An 18,650-nucleotide genomic window follows, 5' to 3' on the forward strand; every position below is an offset into this window, starting at 1 on the left:
AGTACAATAACATCAAAAACCACAAAACAGCGATACTTTATGGGGCTAACCAAAATGCACAATTTATATGTTACAAGCTTTCAAAGCTCCACTGACTTCTTCATCGGGCAAAGGTGTTAAAAATCAAACAAGAGAAAGAAAACTGTCAGTGTTATTTAGAGGCCTGCATTTTATCAAGATGTTGTGGCTGTTGCACTCAATCAGAGGGTATGGAGGGGTATTCCTACAGGCACCCCCCTCCCTTTTCTGGCCATGTAGATACTGGGAGATTCTTAAAGTCCAAGAGATAAACTTTAAAATGTAATCCCATCTGTGCCCTAAAGAAACGCTAATTAGTTTGAGAAGTGGAGAGGTGTGAAGCAAGAGCAGAATTATGCTTGCATGTTGAAAATAGTGAACAGGAATTTATGTACTGGGAAGATAATTCTGTCATGAAGATACGTTTGTGAGGCAAGCAAGACCATAAGTACGTCCTCAATGTAGTAAGTTTTACACCAGTAATCCAGATAGCCCCGCATCCCTGACAGATTTACTAGAATTGTGAGACAGACTAGCCTTTAGTATAAGAACAACACTTATCCTTTTAAACCACAGTTCTTTATTCAGTAGGAATTTGCATTTGCTGCTGCAAGTAGCTTTGCTGAAATCATGATTAATGAGATCAAGACCCAACTATCTTTATTGAGAGCATTCAATTACAATCATCTGTACTTAGTTTTTAAGCTTTCCTTAACAAATTTCAAGTTTGAACATAATTTGTTAAAGCTGTACTCTACAGTGACAGAAAAGTAACTGGAAACATGGGGAAAAAATACTGATGGAAAGTGAAGCCCAGTTTCTTTTCTTGGGAAAATCAACAATATTCTGTCATTATGTAGAAAGACTGTGTAGCACTTTTAACTGAATGAAAGAGGTTGGTAGCATGAGCGGATGCATTTGGAGTATAGAAAGTAGACTTATGTCTACAAAGGCTCATGCTACCAGTTAGTTTCAAAGGTGCTACAAGATCTCTCTACATATTGATTCTACGGCCTAACATGGCTATATCTTTGAATTCTGTTCATTGTAAGCTTTGATGACACCACATCCTCCAACTGTCCCAATTTGGCAGGGATAGTCCAAATTAATCCTCCACTGTCTCTGCTTTACAGCTCTTTTAAAAATGTCTCTGTTTCTCTCCCCCTCCTCCCACTTTTGTTCTTTGCTTACTTCAGTTGAGGCAAACTGAATTCAAAATGCAAAAGTACTTTGCACTCACTTACAGTAAATCAGCAGGAAGGAAAGGACAAGAGATTGGTGGAAGCTTGTCCTTCCTAGGTGGCTCAGGCAAAGGCAAATTGCTGCAGCCTCTCCTAGCTTGTGTGTTCTTCCTCATTAATAACTTTTGCATCTCATATGTTGCTTGACTATGCCTCAGTTTTCATCTGTGAGATGTTGGGGAGTATGTGACACTTTGTTGTAATCTATTTAGGTTATCACATTGCCTAATCTTGAAGAAGGCCACACAAACAATTCCAGGAGAAAATATGTTGAGCTAATCTGTGGAATAGATAGTTTTTCCTACTATCTGATAGTAGACCACAAGCACAGTATTACTGAAATTGATATTTGATAATGTAGTGTTGAGCTATCTCACCGTATGTTATACTTCAGATTGAGATTGGGGAAAAATCTTGTGATTTTGTAATTGGCCCTGTAGATGTTAGAAGTAATTTTGCAACCCCCTCCCCCCCACCATCAAATAAAATTAAGTGTTACAAAATTATTTCATTGTTGACAGATCCTCAGCCTATATGATGCCCTCCAGATGATGCCCTCCAGACCCCTATCACTCTTGCCCACTGCTTATTCTGGCTGGTCTGATATGAACTGTAGTCCAAAATATTTGGAGGGCAACAAGTTAGGAAAGATATATGATATGTATCTCAGTAGTACATGCTTGTTGAAAAAATCCCACTCATTTCAAAAGTCCCATTCACCATCATTAAAAGAACATTGCAATCTTAGACTGCAAGAACCCTTATTTCAAATAAATAGTTTGATAAGTGCAAGAAAGTGGTTTGATGAATTCTGAAGAGATGAAATATAGGGTTACTTCATATAGGGATTTGTTTCATGACGGAGTGGGAATGGTATCCTTCCATCACGGAAATAACATAAAGTGAGTGTCCCATTCAAATATTGAGTGAAAACACAATTTGCATAACCCTTTCCTCACAGAAAGGAGAGTGTCACATTTCCCATTACTCCAGCACAAGCACTTTTTCATGAGGAATATGGCGGTGGTGGGGGATAACAGTAAAAACTGTCTCCATCATGATGGAGATGATTTTTGCTGGGATTTCCCCCAGTGCCAATAGTGCACGGCCATGTTTTCTCTGTGTCTGTTGACAGGCTATGCCTCCCTCTCCTCTGGCATAGCTAACTGGACAGCAGGATCATAGCCTATAGCTTCAAAATACACTTTTGCAAGAAGGAAAAAAGCAAAATCACAACTCTCGGGGGGGGGGGGCAGTAAATCTGGAGCCACATTGAAAATTGGCATTATATAATCTGGGTTTATGTTCCTGGAACAATTATGAGGATTAAGAATCGTCCTCAATGCAAGACTAAAGATGAAGGGTCTTCTGTTTATATCCAGATGCCTCATAATGATTTGCTTGCAAAGGTCTTTAAAATAACAACTTATTCACAATCTCTTTCCTTGAAGTTGCTACATCCAGACAGTGGGTAGCCTAGGTTTTGCTGAGTTGACACAACAAAGGCTAGGCTTGAAAAGCTAATAGTCCCAGATTGGCTAGTATACTTGAGGTGAGGTTGGTGTGCATGTGTACGTGAACACTGATCTGTGCAGCCTACATATTTCCTTTGCAGTTAATTTTAGTTTAGTCCAGAGACTTACAAATGTGTGCGATTGCACAAGGATGCTCTTCATGCCACCAAGTAATTTAACAAAATAAAGATTTACCGAAGTTCAAGAGTATAAGAACCAGGTAGATCAAGAAACTCAACACTGGCAATACCATGAAAGATTTCAATGATGGTAGTTTACTGAAATTCTGACAACTTCCCACAGTGAATGCCACAGATTACACCATTTTTCCCCATTTAGATTTATAGGCTGTTCTTTCTTAGGGCACATTTCCACTAGAGTTTAAAGCAAATTGCTGATCAAGTTATATGTCCACCAGTCCTACCTGAAACCAGTTCCAATACTACAATGCTTAGTTTCATCTGAAATGAAGTGAGGCAAATGCAAAAAAAAAAACCCCCTGCTCTTTCCCGACACTAGTTTTTGGGCCGTTCTTTTGAAAAGATCCGATGTCGAACTGTGTTCAACAAGTGGGAACAACAGGTCGGATTTGCATTGGGGGACTGCACCGGCTCTTGCCAGCTTTTTCTCAACCAGCCCTGGTGCACTGATGCCATTCTTGGGGGTGCAGCCACGGGGCACCATCTTGGCTGGTTCCTCTCCCATGGCACTCCCTTTGGGCTCAGCCAAGGCTGACAGGCAGGGCAATGCTTTTTCTCTTCCTTCCTACCCTCGGCCTCACCACAGTCCTTGGAGCATGGCTTTGTCTTCTTTTGCAGCTCATGGAAACCCACTGGGTGCCCCTGGACAAGTCACACTCTCTCAACTGGTGGGGACAAGGAGGAGGGCCCAGGAGTGCTCTGGCCAGGCTCCCTGGTTGAGGCTGCTGAGGGCGGGTTGGGGTCGGGGGCTCCCTGGCTGAGGCAGCTGAGGGTGGGTCAGGACAAGGATGAAGAGAGGGAGACAGAGCACCACTGCCACTATGGCCAGCGAGATGAGGGGCGCATCGGAGGGCAGCCCATCTGTAGGTGAAGGAGGAGCTGCTGGGGCCCATGCCTTCCCGCCATGCCACCACCCCTCCTCTATTGTTGCTGTGTGTCTTGAAGTCTGTCGTGGAGTTTTCTTGACAAGATTTGTTCAGGAGTTTGCCCTTTCTTTCCTTCTCCTCCACTTTCTTTCTCCATGGCAGCTGTTCTTGCTCTCCCCCCAAGTGTGAATGACAAGGGGAAGTAAAAGGGGAGTAAACAGCCCAGGAGAGATTCAGTCACAAAATAACCCAGTTTCCACACTGGGTTATTTTGTAGTGGGAATGAGCCCTTAGTACCTCAACTGAGACAAGAAACAAATATAAATACAGCGGGCCCTTGGTATCCGAAGGTGTTTAATTCCGGGACCGTAGATACCAAAATCCATGGATGCTTAAGTTCCATTACATAAAATGGCATAGTGAAATGGTGTCCCTTATATAAAATCAAGGTTTGCTTTCTGGAATTCATATTTCTAAAAATACTTAGAAGTCATGAATGATTGAATATGTGAATAAAAAAATCTGTGGATACCAAAGGCCAACCGTATATGGAGAAGAGGTAGTGCTTGACAAATGAAGATAATGACATTCTACAGTCCATCTTCATCTTATGTAGGGGTTCAGACTCTCCCCCCCCCCCCACAAAAGGCAAATTGAGTGTATGCTCAAGCCCCCTTCAATTGAATGGGGGTGTGCACCACAAGTGCGTGCTCCCTTCACCATTTTAGTGTGACCTCAAGTGCACATATGGCGAACCTGCGTACGGCATGGGCACATTGTATAGCCGTGATGGTGAACCTATGGCACACATGCCAGAGGTAGCATGTGATGCCATTTGGCTGGCACTCAGTGGGGAGGCTGAAGAACAGGTGCGCACACGCCCATTGCTTCACTTCCTGTACCTTTCCCAGCCTCCAGTTGTCTCTCAGAGACAGTTGGAGGCCAGGAAAAGCATGAGGGAAGAAGGAGCCACAGGCACGCACCTGTGGCTCCTTGTCCCCGGCCTCTCCTGGCCTTCAGCTGTCTCTTTGGAGACAACTGGAGGCCCGGAAAGGGGCGGCGAGAGGAGTCCTGCCCCCGGATTGCTGGAAAAATTCTTAGTTGGGGCATGTGGCCCCGAAAAGTTTCGCCATTACTTTTCTATAGGGAGCTGTAACTGAAGACAACGAGTGTCATGTAGTGCTTTGAGTGCTAGACTATGACTGTGGGAGAGCTGGATTCAATCCCCACTAACCCATGGGAACACAGTAGGTGGTCTTGGGCAAGTCCCGTTCTCTCTGCCTAAGAGGAAGTTGATGGCAAACCCCTTGTATACAAATCTTGACAGGAAAACCTCATGACAGATTTGCCTCAGGACCTCCATAAGTCATAATGACTTGAAAGCACACAACAACAGTCCAAAAGGTTAATTCTATTGAGTTGTTTATCTGTTTCTGTAGTGCTGCTGTTATAGAATGAACCTTTTGAGGTGTTATTTTTTAAATTGTTTATAATGTAGACAGCCACCTCAGGCCTTGGAGAGGTGAGATGCAAACACCTCAGATTAAACTATACATCCTGATACATTAAAACTAATGAAAGGGTCAGTACTTAAAATGGTTAAATAAATTCAAACAGTTGGGATGCTAGCTGGTAAATGACTGTGGGAAGACTAATTTAGCAGGATTATAGCTATCAGCTTTATGATTACTCACTTTCAGAAGTGGATGTGCTTTAGAAAAGGTACAATCCAGTATGGTGACCACACAGAAAGGCTACTTTTTCATAATTAAACTGTCCCATGCGACATATGAGAATGCCTATAGCACTGCTGTTTGGGTTTTGAAAACAATGTTATGTATTTTGGGACATTAAAATATTTTTAATTTTTTAAAAATTGAGTAATATTTTAAAATAAATGATAATTGGTATCACATTTTCTTATTTACCAAAGGGCTCAGGTCCAGATTATCTCAGAAAATGTGTCCTGTATTTTTCACTCTAGCAGTTAAGATCAGCAAGTGAGGTCCATTTCAGACTGATACCTCTTGCAAGCTTTGGATGGCCCCCTCTTACTGTCTTTTCAAAGACAGGTAAAGTCCTGTCTTTACCAAAGAGACAAAGAGTTTCTTATACTTTTTAAAACACTGGCTGCTGACATTTTGTTAAGTATCTATGAGATTATAAACTGGATATATGATACTGCATCTTTTAGGAGCCTGAGTCACTACTGATCAGGGCACTGGGAAATTACAGTGGTGGGACACACTGAACTAACCAGCGGTGGCAGCTCTCCAGCTGCTGATCTGCAGTGCTTTGGGAACCCATCAGTTGAGGCACTGTCAGGCTTAAGAAGTAGGTTTTTGTGGGGTGGCATTGGCAGACGTAGCTATGACAATAGAGCTTTCTCATAACTATGTCTGACACTGTAATGTCTGAAAATCTCAGCTATTGTATTTTTGTAAATTGCTTCTGGCTTTGTTAAAATGAAACACAAGACAGTTTTTACTTTAAAATAGGTAAAGCAAAAATGTCTTTAATTATGATGGGTTTTTCTAACTCTGAAATGTTTTGTTTGTAAAATAATGATTTCCTGTTATTTTATCTTCTGTGAATTACACCCTGATACGATTTATTTATTCTACTTTCTCAGTAATATATAACATATTACTTTAAAATAAATTATATAAATGTAGGTAAAATATTCAGGGGTACCGGTAGCTGTGTTGGCCATATAACAATAACATCCAAACCCCACAAAACAGTGATACCTTTATTTGGCCCCAAAGTGGACAAAATACACCATGCAAGCTGTTGAAGCTCCACTGCTTTTTCATCATGCAAAGTTGTTACAATCAATATCAGAGATTTTTTTTTTAAATGACAATGTTAGTTTCGGGCCTGCATTTTGTCAAGATGCTGTTAGTGTATTGTTCAGGGTTGAGTTGGTGTAGGGGGATATCTATGCAGACAGGCCCTCCTCCTGGCCATGTAGCACTGGGAACAAAGCATTCCAGAGTCCAGGAAATAAAATCTGAATTCCATTAGCAATACAAAAAGGTACTTCCACTGAGATCCAAGATGTCTCAGTTCCTTGTGAGGTCACAACTTCTTTGTTAGGCAGAGAACATTGGCTCTCTCAAGATAAGCCTCCATGCTTTTGCATTTTGTATTGCCTGTATGATTTTTAACACCTTTGCCTGATGAAGAAGCCAGTCGAACTTCAAAAGCTTGCATTGTGTATTTTGTGCATTTTTGTTGGCCAAATAAAGGTATCACAGTTTTACAGAATTTAAATAAATGTAAACTTATTAAATGCATTTGTTCACAAATGGATTAACAGATCATCTCATTTGTGGTAGGTGCAGAGACCACGAAGATGAAATTTTGTTATGCCATATGGAAAGGTTTAAACATGAACCGGGGGGGGGGGGGGGGACCTGTCATTTTTACATGGCTGCCATACTGAAATCTGTGAATTTTATGTGATGGTGTCAGATCTCAAAATCAAGTACAAAACTGACATCTAAGCAAGCTTTTCACAGTCTGCAGTGTTCTTATTATCAACTTTAATTAGCATGCCAGCTAACAAGTATTTCTTTTCAAATGACAGTAGGTGCAATCCTATAATACTTTTATCCTCTGGCTGGAATTTTATTACCTATTTCTGCAGTGTACATTAAAATAAAGTATCAGGCTGTTATGGTAGGGAGATCTTTTTTTAATATGACAATGTATATAATGATTTTTAAATGATTGTAATACTTTTGACTCTGCATTAATAACATTCATACATACACTAGCACTTAATACTTAAGTAGCAAAACTTTGGCTCCAGGACACATTTGATATCATGTGTCAAAATATCACAACTTTCCATCTATAACATGTTATTGTGACAAAAACCTAAGACCAGCTTCTGTCTTCTTACCAGAATCTTATTAATCATGATGCTAAACTTCACCAGAATGCAACTGAAATAGTAATTTATAACTATGGAACATCACGCTGCAATAAAGTTTCCAAGTGGATTTTATGCATCATGAAAACTAATGATTTCTCAGTTACTCTCTCTTCTCAATTCAGCTACCTTTATTATTAAATTTATACATTCACAGTTAGAAGAAACATGATCTTTTGGATCAATAAGATTCATTTAGAAACTTGATGTGATACAAATCACATTTTGTGAGTGCAAAATTAAATTATTTTATCACAAGAGCAGAAGACAGACATTTAATGATCACTTTTGATTCTGTGTACATTAAGCATTTATGTATTTAACTGACAAGGTATGTAATTTCAAACATACGGAATAAAGTGCTAAGCAGATCAATGACCTTGCAAATACACAGAGAAGCCTTCAGCATCTGTAAGACTAAATACATATTTTAGTACATTACAGAGATGAAAGTATGGATAATTACATTTACTTTCATGGTTGCAATATTCCATGTTTACTTTCATGGTTGCAATATTCCATGTTAAGAGGCAAAAAGATAGCTGAAAAGTCTTTCCAGCAGTATGTTTATTTCATCTGCATTTTAAAAGGCATCTGGTTTTCCCCACTTCTATTCTCCCTTGTAGCGAGGGGGTCTTTTTTCTTTAAAAGCAAGAAGGCCTTCAATTCTGTCTTTTGTTGGAATAGTCTACAATTAAAAAAAAAAATCATTTTCAGTGTCCACAATACAACACAGTTCCATGCAAACCTTGACTCTCAAGAACTGTTAAATCCATTAGTAATATACAAAAAGTGAGCTCAGAAACACTTCGAGTCATGATTGCAAACTACTCTGCAGCTGACATAAATCGAGCATGACTACAGAGGAGTTTTGTTGATTACCACTTGAAGGACTAGTAGAACTCTGACAACAATTTCACATATCATGCTCCTTCTGCACTGAGATCATCTCCATGAAGGAAATATAAGGGGGATACAGACAGCCCAAAAGGGCAGCTTAGAGTCACCCCTTTTAGGCTGGATCAGGGCCAGGATAAAGAGATGCCCAACCCCAATCCAGCCAGATTCCACCACAAAAAGGAGAGGATAAGGTCCACTCCTTTTGACGGCAGAAAAAAGCCGCCTTTTCTCCTGAAGCGCCAGCTTTTCCCTTGGAAAAGCTGGCTCTGGGGAACGTAACATCTAAACGTCATGCCCCCAAGTAGGAGAGAAGCCCAGTGGCCTGTATTGCTGGTCTGGCTTCTACCCCGCTTGGGAGCATGGCGCATCTAAACACCATGCCTCCAAACCAGCCCCAAACAGGCTCAAACGGGTTGTCTCATTTGGGAGAAAAGCAGGATATAAACAAACAAATACTTATAGAACAAACTGTTTATTTGGTTACAAGTACACAGATTAAACACCCTTTGCCTCTTCTAAACCCTAACACTTGCAACAAAGTTAAAAATTCATACAGTATCTGACTAGTAATGGGTGATCATTTCCAGGGTCATTTCAGAATGTGGCTGCCTAAAATAATGTGGACTTAATTCAGCACAGGCTCCAACTGTTTGAAGTTCAGGTCCATTCCAAGCCAATGATACAATCAGGACTACGAAGAAGGCTGGATATATTTCTCCACCACAAGCCCACCCTTTCCTTGCTACCTGCCCCCCAAAATATCTGGAGGTAAGGATGAGATAGGTTTCTCCAACCCTGACCACTAGAGCTCCCTAAAGGTCCCACAGGATCCCAAGATCTAAAATGCAAGCTAACTTGATATTTGAGACATAGCAATTAAACTGCAAGTCTCAGATTATCAATATCCAGAGATGAGAGGAATATGTACAAGATACATAGAGAGGTAGGAGTTTTCTGAAGAGGCAGCTTTTGAATTACATACCTGAGCATAACAAGCCTCTTCAATTGCTAAACCTGTTAGCAGATCAACCTGTGAAACAAAAATATGAAAAACTTTTAACACTATAAACATCCTGAAAAATAGATAAAAATGCACTCTTAGTAAAATAGTGCTCAATATAAGCAGTACTCCCACAGGTTCTAGACAGCAAAATTCATCTTTACAAAATGATTCTTTCTCTATTTTACTAAGCTAAAAGTGCACCAAGTCACACAAAACTTGCTAATTTCTTCAAATTCGTTTTAGCAGAACCCAAATATGGCTATCTTCTAGCTACATTATATGTACTTGATGATAGGTCATTTCACATACTCATTTTTTAGGCAGTGCCATATGCCATAAGAAATCCAGTGTTGGAATATAAAATGTATCCTTAGGTTTCCATATCAAACTCTAGAACAAAATAGTTGAAGTCTCCACTTAAAACTAAGGGGTACTAAAATAACATTTGAGAGTTCAGTTTGGGATTGGGGTTCATTTTAGGAACTCTCAGCAATAAATACTCTGACAGTTTGCTCACAGAATTCTAGTTAATATTTTCTTAAGAACTCTAGATTACAAAAGTGCTCAGAAATACTTCTTTTAAACAGATCCTATGCATTCATATGAATGAAATGAAGTGGAAGACCATTCTTCACCAGCTTAGAAGGGTAATATAACCTAATATTGGTACTGCTCAAGACAAGAGGTTTTTCTTTTCTTCTTTTCTATTGGCACTGTTTTTAAGACAATGTAATTACATTGACTGCACTATTATGGGGAGAAAATAAATAAAGGTATAAATAGGGATGGATAGGTCCCAATCTGGGAAAAAAGGTGGGACACAAGAAATAATAATGATGGTGATAGTGATGCTATCACTTTATGTCTACTGAACAATCCTGTTGAAATAGGCCATTTTGATCTTCTGAAGTACACTCCAATTTCCATGGGGGTAGAAAAAACCCCAAAGGGCACAAAGCGGCGTACTGCCGCTGATTCTAGGGATCTGGACCGTGTGGCAACCACATGATCCGGAACCCTAGAACGTGCAGACGTCGTCATCATGGCGGCCTCCCGTCCCCATGGGGGCGCCATGATGACATGTGTGATGCACAGTGTCTGCACGTCCGCAACAAGAAGCAACATCATAAGGGCTGCAACTCAGCCCTTACAATGTTGCAGGAAGGAGCTGCATTTTGCAGCTCCTTCTTAGAGCGGATTGTTCCCGTGGCAACTGCACGGCCATGGGAACGATCCTGAGGAGAAAGGGGCCGTCCCTTTCTCCTCTGTAGGGCCGGGGTGTCCGGGGGCATGAAGCCCCAAGGACACTCCTTTTCCGGGTCATGGAGAAGCAGCATTTTGCCTCTTCTCCATGGCCCTGAAAATGCTGGACTGGGGCCATAGGGCTGCTGTGAGGTTGCCCTGGCCCCAATCCAGCATGAAAAGGGACGGTCTGTACTGAGCCATAGTTGCTCAAATCAATTTTGTAACAAATCTATGTAGATAAGGGATAGGCAATACCAAAACATTCCAAAACCTGCCCCTCTCCAACTCTAAAATAACATTTATTTCTAATCAATGTTTTCCAAAGTGGTGCTCTGAAAGTTGAAACATCATCAAGTAATAATGGTTAGATTTCAGAGGAAAGATTCAGCACACATAACTGAACCGCCTCCCATTTTAAATAATACCTGAAGCCTCTTTATAAGAATTTGCTAAAATCCATAGAAGATTGTACCACTCTCACCACGTATTTTGTTATTTAAATAAGAAGTTTAGATAACAAGGAAAAAAACCCAATGTTTTCTTACTTCCATTCCTTGATTGATGGCCAGTTTTGCGACTCTCATTGCTACTGGTCCCTAAAATTAAAAACAGACATAAGTTTCCACACCTGAAAAAAGATTTGTGATTTAAAATGTTCAAAGGCTTATGTTTGATTTTGGCATTCATAGAATCTGATGGTACTATTTACTAACATGTCAATAGCAAGACCTCTATCTGGGAAAAGACCACAAAACTGAAAAGCATCTGGGAATAAGAGTTCGGGCTTTAATATTTAAACAGAATTTTGGCATGCTGACCAATGAGATTAGATGCAACAGTTCTGCATGCTTAATGTATTTTCCGCTAAATATTTTTAAAAATATTGGACAGAAGACACCTACTTAGTGCTGCACATGTTCTTTGACTAGTGCAGTGGTTCCCAACCTGTGGGTCGGGACCTCCTTTGGGGGTCGAATGACTCTTTCATGGGGGTCGCCTAAGGCCATTGGAAAATACCTATTTAATTACAGTTATGAAGTAGCAATGAAAATAATTTCATGGGTTTGGGTCACCACAACATGAGGAACTGTATTAAAGGGTCACGGCATTAGGAAGGTTGGGAACCACTGGACTAGTGCTACCACAAGCATTACAATGTAAGCCCCTTCAGAATAAATATTCTACAATGTAGTATTTGAAATTAAAAGAAAGGAGACCTGCACTCTTCAATGGTATTTACAAAGTAAAATTTGAATCAAAACTACAGTCTGCTCTCCATATCTGTGGACTTGCAGGGGAAATAAGAGAAGGAGGAAGAAGAGCGGTGGCAGTGACAAGGAGGGTAAGAGGAGGAGGAGGAGGGAGGAATACCCAGAGGAGGAGGAAGGAAGGAAGGCAGCCACCCGCTATGGTGAGGCAGGCTTTTCGGGGGGGGGGCAAAGTCCCCAATAGTGGCCACACCACCATTGAGGACAATGGGACTTGAGCATCCATGGATTTTGGTATTCACAGGGGGCTCTGGAACAGATCCCCACAGGTACCACTGTATGATACTTGAATTTACAGGCTTTTAAGAAAAACTGTTTTATAGGTACACACACAAAGCAATATCCTCCTTTCAAAGTATAGTTGTAGAATTTATAATATGACACAACGTCTAAATAAGACACTTAGGCTTAGTTTGTGAATGATATTAAAACAAGGATGCCCAAATAATGTTAAAGGTGGCATCTAACTTCTTACTTCCCAATATGCTATTAAAGAGGTCATTTGCAGTAATCCTTGTTGACTCATAGAGCAAGATTATTAAATGAAAGAATCAGTTTAATTTAACTAAATGTATATGGTTCTGACTAAAATGTTTTCTTGGAGGATTACAAAAATGTTAAAATAAAACACAGTACTGACACAAAATATGAAAACAATAAAAGAAACTCTGAAATTGTTCTGGCAAAAGAAGAAAAAAAATCAAAACATGAATCATAATAAGCCCATGCTTTACAAACACTTATTATTCAAAAATCCTGTGCAAATAAAATGGTGCTTCTGGAACCAAAATGACCAGAAAGGTGGTCACAGTTGAACCTATTTTGGGCAGTTTTTCCATATCTAAGATGTCATCACTGACAAAGATCTCTGTCTAGTAGCCCAGCATCTCAAGTCATTTGTTGGGGCACTCAGAACAAGGCCACTGAGGAAGATCATGTAGGTATTAATGGTGGAAAAAAGACAATCTTTCAGATAAATTGCAGACCACTATTTATTATTCAGGGTAGTTACTACTACTCGTTTCAGTTTTCATTGTCATTTTTTCCTTATGGTAGAATGGTATACAAGAGTGGTTCCCAAACAGTGGGGTGGGATCTCCAAGGGGGGCACGAGAGTTGTTCAAGGGGCACATGAGACTTGGAGGCCTTGATCCCTCCTCCTCCTCTTCCCAAACAATTTATGTGTAAAATTTACACATGTTGAATTAAATACGAATTTACCTAGGTAAAACTCTAATTTTAATGATGCTATTTCCTTATAAAATGTTAGAACCTGAATACACACGAATGTGTGAATGAAGATATTCACACTAAATAAAATACAGGTAGTTTTATTCATATACTACATCAAGGGGGAGTGTGATGTCCGCGTGTAGGGAGGTTTCAAGGGTAGAAAGCTTGAGTACCACAGATGTAGGGGTTTCAGTGTTGGACTATGAGTCTGGGGACCCGGGTTTGAATTCCCGCTGGAAACCCACTAAGTGACCTTGGGCGAGTCACACTCTCAGTCTCAGAGGAAGCCAAAGGGAAACCTCCTCTGAACAAACAGTGCCAAGAAAACTGTGAAAGGGTTGCCAGAAATTGGAAACAACTTAAAGGCAAAGAACAACAGTAAAAAACTACTACATAGGAAGCTACTTGAAAGAATTAATTTTAAACTCATTTTCATGTATTTGGTACAACTGTAACCAATTTGTCAGTTGAGACACCTTTCTTCAGATCTGAGCATTTATCCCGTCCCTTGATTTTTCACTTCAGAAATTTGCACTGAAGAAGTGAAGGTTAAATTTAACTTGATGTTTGTCAAGACCTTGAACTCTTATAGTAAGTGAACCACAGTTAAAGAATTACTGCTACAGAGGGACAGAGGCATGAGATTCCCACATTAACAACACTTTAAAAAGCATTAATGGAAGCATGCTGATTTAAAAGCTACAGAGAACTATGAGTAAACAAATGCACGCATGAACAAATGTGTAAGTTCTTGACACATCCACACTGTTAGAGGGAGCTGGGTGGACATATAAAAAAGGAAGTGAACATTATTTTAATGAACTGTATTATAGTACCAGACTCTTGTCCCAGCTTCCAATAGTCTCTCTCATTCTTGTTATACAGTCAAGTCCCTCCACATTTGTGGCTTTTGATTTTTGCAGATTTGGTTATTTATGAATATGTTCTGTCTAGAAATCTTTAGGCTCTCCAATATCACTCTATGGACAACTTTTGCCAGAGGTTGCGCTGGAGGTCCTAATTTCATTACTACTGATTCCTAGAGAAAATACTTCTCTAGGCATTTATAGATATTGCAGCACAATTCTATGATCAACATCTGGTAGATGTTGATAGAGTTGCACTGGAGAACCTAGAGATTCCCAGAGGTTAAACAAGGAAGTGGATTATTTTCTGTGGTTTTTTCACTTTCATGGGGGTCCTGATTCCCTAATCCCAACGAATATGGAGTGTCCACTGTTTTCTGCTTATAACCATCTATGGAAGCAAGTATTACTCCATATTTTCCCCAAAAAATTTCCATTCCCATAAATGAGCTGTGCAATAAACTGGGCACATTTTTCACCATTTCCTTTCAAGATCATTGATTTCCTGTAATTGTAACACACACTAAGTCTCCCTTATCCAAAATGCTCGGGATCAGAAGTGCTTTGGATTTTAGAGTTTTTCAGATTTTGGAATATTTGCATATACACAATGAGGTATGTTGGAGAGGGGAGTCTAAACATGAAATTTATTTATGTTTTGTATACACTGTATGCACATTGTCTAAAGCTAATTTTAAACACAATATTTTAAAATAATTTTGTGCCTGAAATAAGGTTTGTGTACACTGAACCATCAAAAAGGAAAAGTGTCATCATCTCAGCCACCCACGTGGACAATTTTGTATTTTGGACTATTTTGGATTTCAAAATTCTGGATAAGGGAGACTCAACGCAACCTATCAATTCATAGGATAAATTGTGTATCTTTTTATATTACATAGTAATAGAACAACGAAGTTTCATTAAATTCTACTGGACAACAAATAGGAGAAAACAACTCACATACATTTGGGCAAATTACCCTGGGATTAGTATTGGTTGGCCTATAGCTGAGTAACCAGACAAAAGCCAAATGCATTCATAGTAGATCTAGGCTTAAGTTATGTTATCCTTCAGTCACACCAAGCAAACTATTTTAACTACTAAACATCAGTAACAATCCCTCCACATTATACCTAAAGTAGCTCTGAATATCCAAATAAACGTAAGATCATAGTATTATATCAGTAGTAATGAAATAAACAATTCATGATAAACATTTATAGAAGACATTTATTTTAAGAATATATAAAGCTACATACCTAAACACATTTAACATGCATGCAAATCCCATCAGTTAATGGAATTTGCTTGTGTTTAGAATTTGGGCCTCCAACTATAAAGTGTCTGTTCAATACTTTTTGTTCATGCAGAGAATCTGTAGATTTTAGTTTGGAAAACTGAATAGAGAGGTCTAGAGACAAAGAAATAAAAAAATTCACCATGGTGAGACTTCAATAATGGCATACCCTCTTCTAATTATAGCCTCATAGAAATGAATGGAGAGATTTGGATGTCATATCTGGAAGGGTTAGCTTTTAACAATAATTTTTAGCTTAAGTTATTATAACATAATAAAATTATAACAAATAAAACATAGATGGATTCAAACATAAGTATGATAACATGGCAGAGTGTGTGTGAGAGAAAGACTCTGTCTCCGAGAGGCACTACATATAATTGCTAAATAAGGGGTCTGTTTTTTATTTAAACAGAATTTTACTTATAGTTTGTGACAAGTACCCTTTTTTAAATTTTAATTCTTTTGTTATTCATTCACCTCACTGTAATGACATGACAGTTTAAAAAGCATTCTTCATTTGGATTATACCTGAGGTAAAAATTCTCTTGCCAGGGCTAAAGCTCTTCTATAGGCAGCATCACCAGCTTCGTTCTGTTCCACCACATGGCTAATTAATCCTATTGATTTTGCTTCTTCGCCATCAACTACACGTGCAGAAAATATAAGTTCTTTTGCCAAAGACACTCCAATTGTACGAGGTAGCCTTTGTGTTCCTCCTATAGTTTAGGGGAAAAGGAAGAAAGGGGGGAAATGCAAAAACTGATTCTGCAATACAGGTATGAAGCAGATGTGCTCCTGGGCATTACTTCTTTAACAGAAAATTTTGTACCAGTGGTAAAATAACATGGAAAGAACAGAGATAGGTTCAACAGTTTTCAGCAGGCTTTTTATCCAAACAAAAAGATGCAGGTATGAAATGAAACAATCTGGTTAAGTAAGCCTTACATAACAAAATACAAACATTTTCAATTTTCTAGAAACTACCTAAATACATTCAGGGATTACTTTTTTCTTTCACTAGCCTCCAACTTTCTTATGATTTCCATTTTGATAGCCCAACTTATAAGCTATGTTTGTTTGTTTGTTTGTTTGTTTGTTTGTTTTTTAACATACTGGAGGTAGATGGTGACACAGCCTTGTCTGTTCACCCTTTTCTGTTCATGCACGCTCAGTAAAGGATTCAGGAAGCAGCTACTGTTTACTGTGCCTGTTAGAAGCAAGCACTCATATCTACAGAATTATCAGCTAGAGTAGAATACCACTTTTTCCCAGATGATTTAGTGTCTGTATTTTTCCAGCCCCCTCTCTCTTCATCCCCCCAACTCCAATGCTGCTGAAAAACTTCAAGCTAGACAGAGATCAAGAAATAAAAGTGGTAGCAGGATGGATACAAAAATATTTTTTAAAAAGAGTCTTCATTGTCAAAAGCTTTGTTACCTGAAGTATGCCTGTAGTTTAGTTGGATGTAGTGGTGCCACATACCAGTGACATACTTACTTATTATTTGAATCCCACATCCTCTATTATGCACACTGCAGGAACAGAGTTCTGCAGATACAGTAGATATCCAAAAAGTCAAATAAATGGGTCCTAGTGCCTCTGACTGCATAGATGACAGAAAGCTATGGGGTGCCCTTAAAGAAATGGGAGTGCTAATACAGCTGATTGCCCTGATGAGAAGCCTGTACTCAGGACAAGAGACTATTGTTAGAACAGAATATGAAGAAATGGAATGGCTCCCAATTGGCAAAGAGGTCAGGCAAGGATGCATTCTATCATCCCATTTGTTCAAATTGTATGCAGAAAATATCATACAAAGAACAGGTTTAGACTCAAAAAGAAAAGGAATGAAAACCAGAGGAATGAATGTCAACAATCTAGGATATGCAGACAACACCATACTACTAGCTGAAAGCATCACAGATTTGGAACAATTATTAAGGAAAGGTAAAGAAGGAAGCACAAAGGCAGGCTTACAGCTGAACATTAAGAAAAAAATAATGACAATGGAAATTTCAATAAATTCAACCTAGACAATGAGTACATTGAAATAGTTAAAGGTTTCCCAGACCTTGGATCAAACATCGATAAGAATAGAGACTACAAACAAGAAACCAGAAGAAGACTAGAAATGGGAAAGGCAGCTGTAAAAGAACTAGAAAAGATCCTAAGGAGTAATGATATACATTCTTCCCTCCACAATCACTGGGGTTAGGGGCACAGGACCACCGTGAATGTGGAAAAACTGCAAATAACAAAAACATGATGTGTTTACCTGAGAGAACACCTCTCTAGAAATCTCTGGGTCCTCCAGTACAACTCTGTGGTCAACATCTGCCAGACATTGACCATAGAATTGCACTGGAGGAGCTAAAAATGCCTAGTGGTGTGTTCTCTCTAGGTCCTTCAGTGTGCAACTTTTGGTTAAAGTTGACCACAGAGTTGTGCTGGAGAACTTAAATATTCTAGAGAGAACATATTAATAAAATTTATGAATAATCAAAACCACAAAAGTCAAAGCCACAAATGTCGAGGGACAAGTGTGCAACTAAGCACTGAAATTAGAATCATACTAGTCATTGAATTCCCCATCACAATGTACAGAAGTGAGAGCTGGATAGTGAAGAAAGCAGATAAGAAGAAAATGCATTTGAGATGTGGCGTTGGAGAAGAGTGCTGAGAAGAGTGTAGAATAGTGTAGAATCTGTACAATGACAAATGGGTTCTTGTACAGATCAAACCTGAACTCTCCCTGAAAGCCAAAATTATAAAATTGTAGCTGTCATACTTTGGCCACATCATGAGAAGACACGACTCATTGGAAAAGATAATAATGCTAGGAAAGATAGAGATTGAAGAAAGAGAGGAAGGCCATACTCTAGATCAGGGGTCAGCAACTTCCGGCCCACGGAGGCCTTTCGGCCGGCCCCTGGCTGCCGCTGCCGCCGATTGCAGCTTTTCCGGGTGCCGCCATTTCCCCCCCAAAATGGCGGCGAAGTCTTGCGTGACCTTCCCCGAGGTCGCGCAAGACTTCGCCGCCATTTTGGGGGGAA

General features: G+C 39.5%; 1 protein-coding gene across 2 annotated transcripts in view; it reads right to left on the minus strand.

The window, feature by feature from the left end:
• Nucleotides 1-7,302: 7,302 nt before the first annotated feature.
• LOC149323703 (methylglutaconyl-CoA hydratase, mitochondrial-like) overlaps nt 7,303-18,650 on the minus strand; it is a 44,457-nt gene continuing 33,109 nt past the window's right edge. Inside the window, exons 7-10 of one of the 2 annotated variants that reach the window (XM_089491253.1) lie at nt 16,126-16,313; nt 11,473-11,523; nt 9,662-9,709; nt 7,303-8,467 (exon numbers count right to left, since the gene is read on the minus strand). In XM_089491253.1, coding sequence (XP_089347379.1) covers nt 8,390-8,467; nt 9,662-9,709; nt 11,473-11,523; nt 16,126-16,313 — 365 coding nt within the window. In that variant the 3' untranslated portion in view covers nt 7,303-8,389. Of the gene's footprint in view, nt 8,468-9,661; nt 9,710-11,472; nt 11,524-15,561; nt 15,709-16,125; nt 16,314-18,650 lie in introns of those variants that run through there. The other variant, XM_089491261.1, reaches the window with a different exon arrangement.

The sequence above is a fragment of the Sceloporus occidentalis genome, unplaced genomic scaffold, assembly GCF_023333645.1.
Source record: "Sceloporus occidentalis isolate IW3139 unplaced genomic scaffold, rSceOcc1.0.p SCAF_1, whole genome shotgun sequence".
NCBI classification, from domain to species: domain Eukaryota; kingdom Metazoa; phylum Chordata; class Lepidosauria; order Squamata; family Phrynosomatidae; genus Sceloporus; species Sceloporus occidentalis.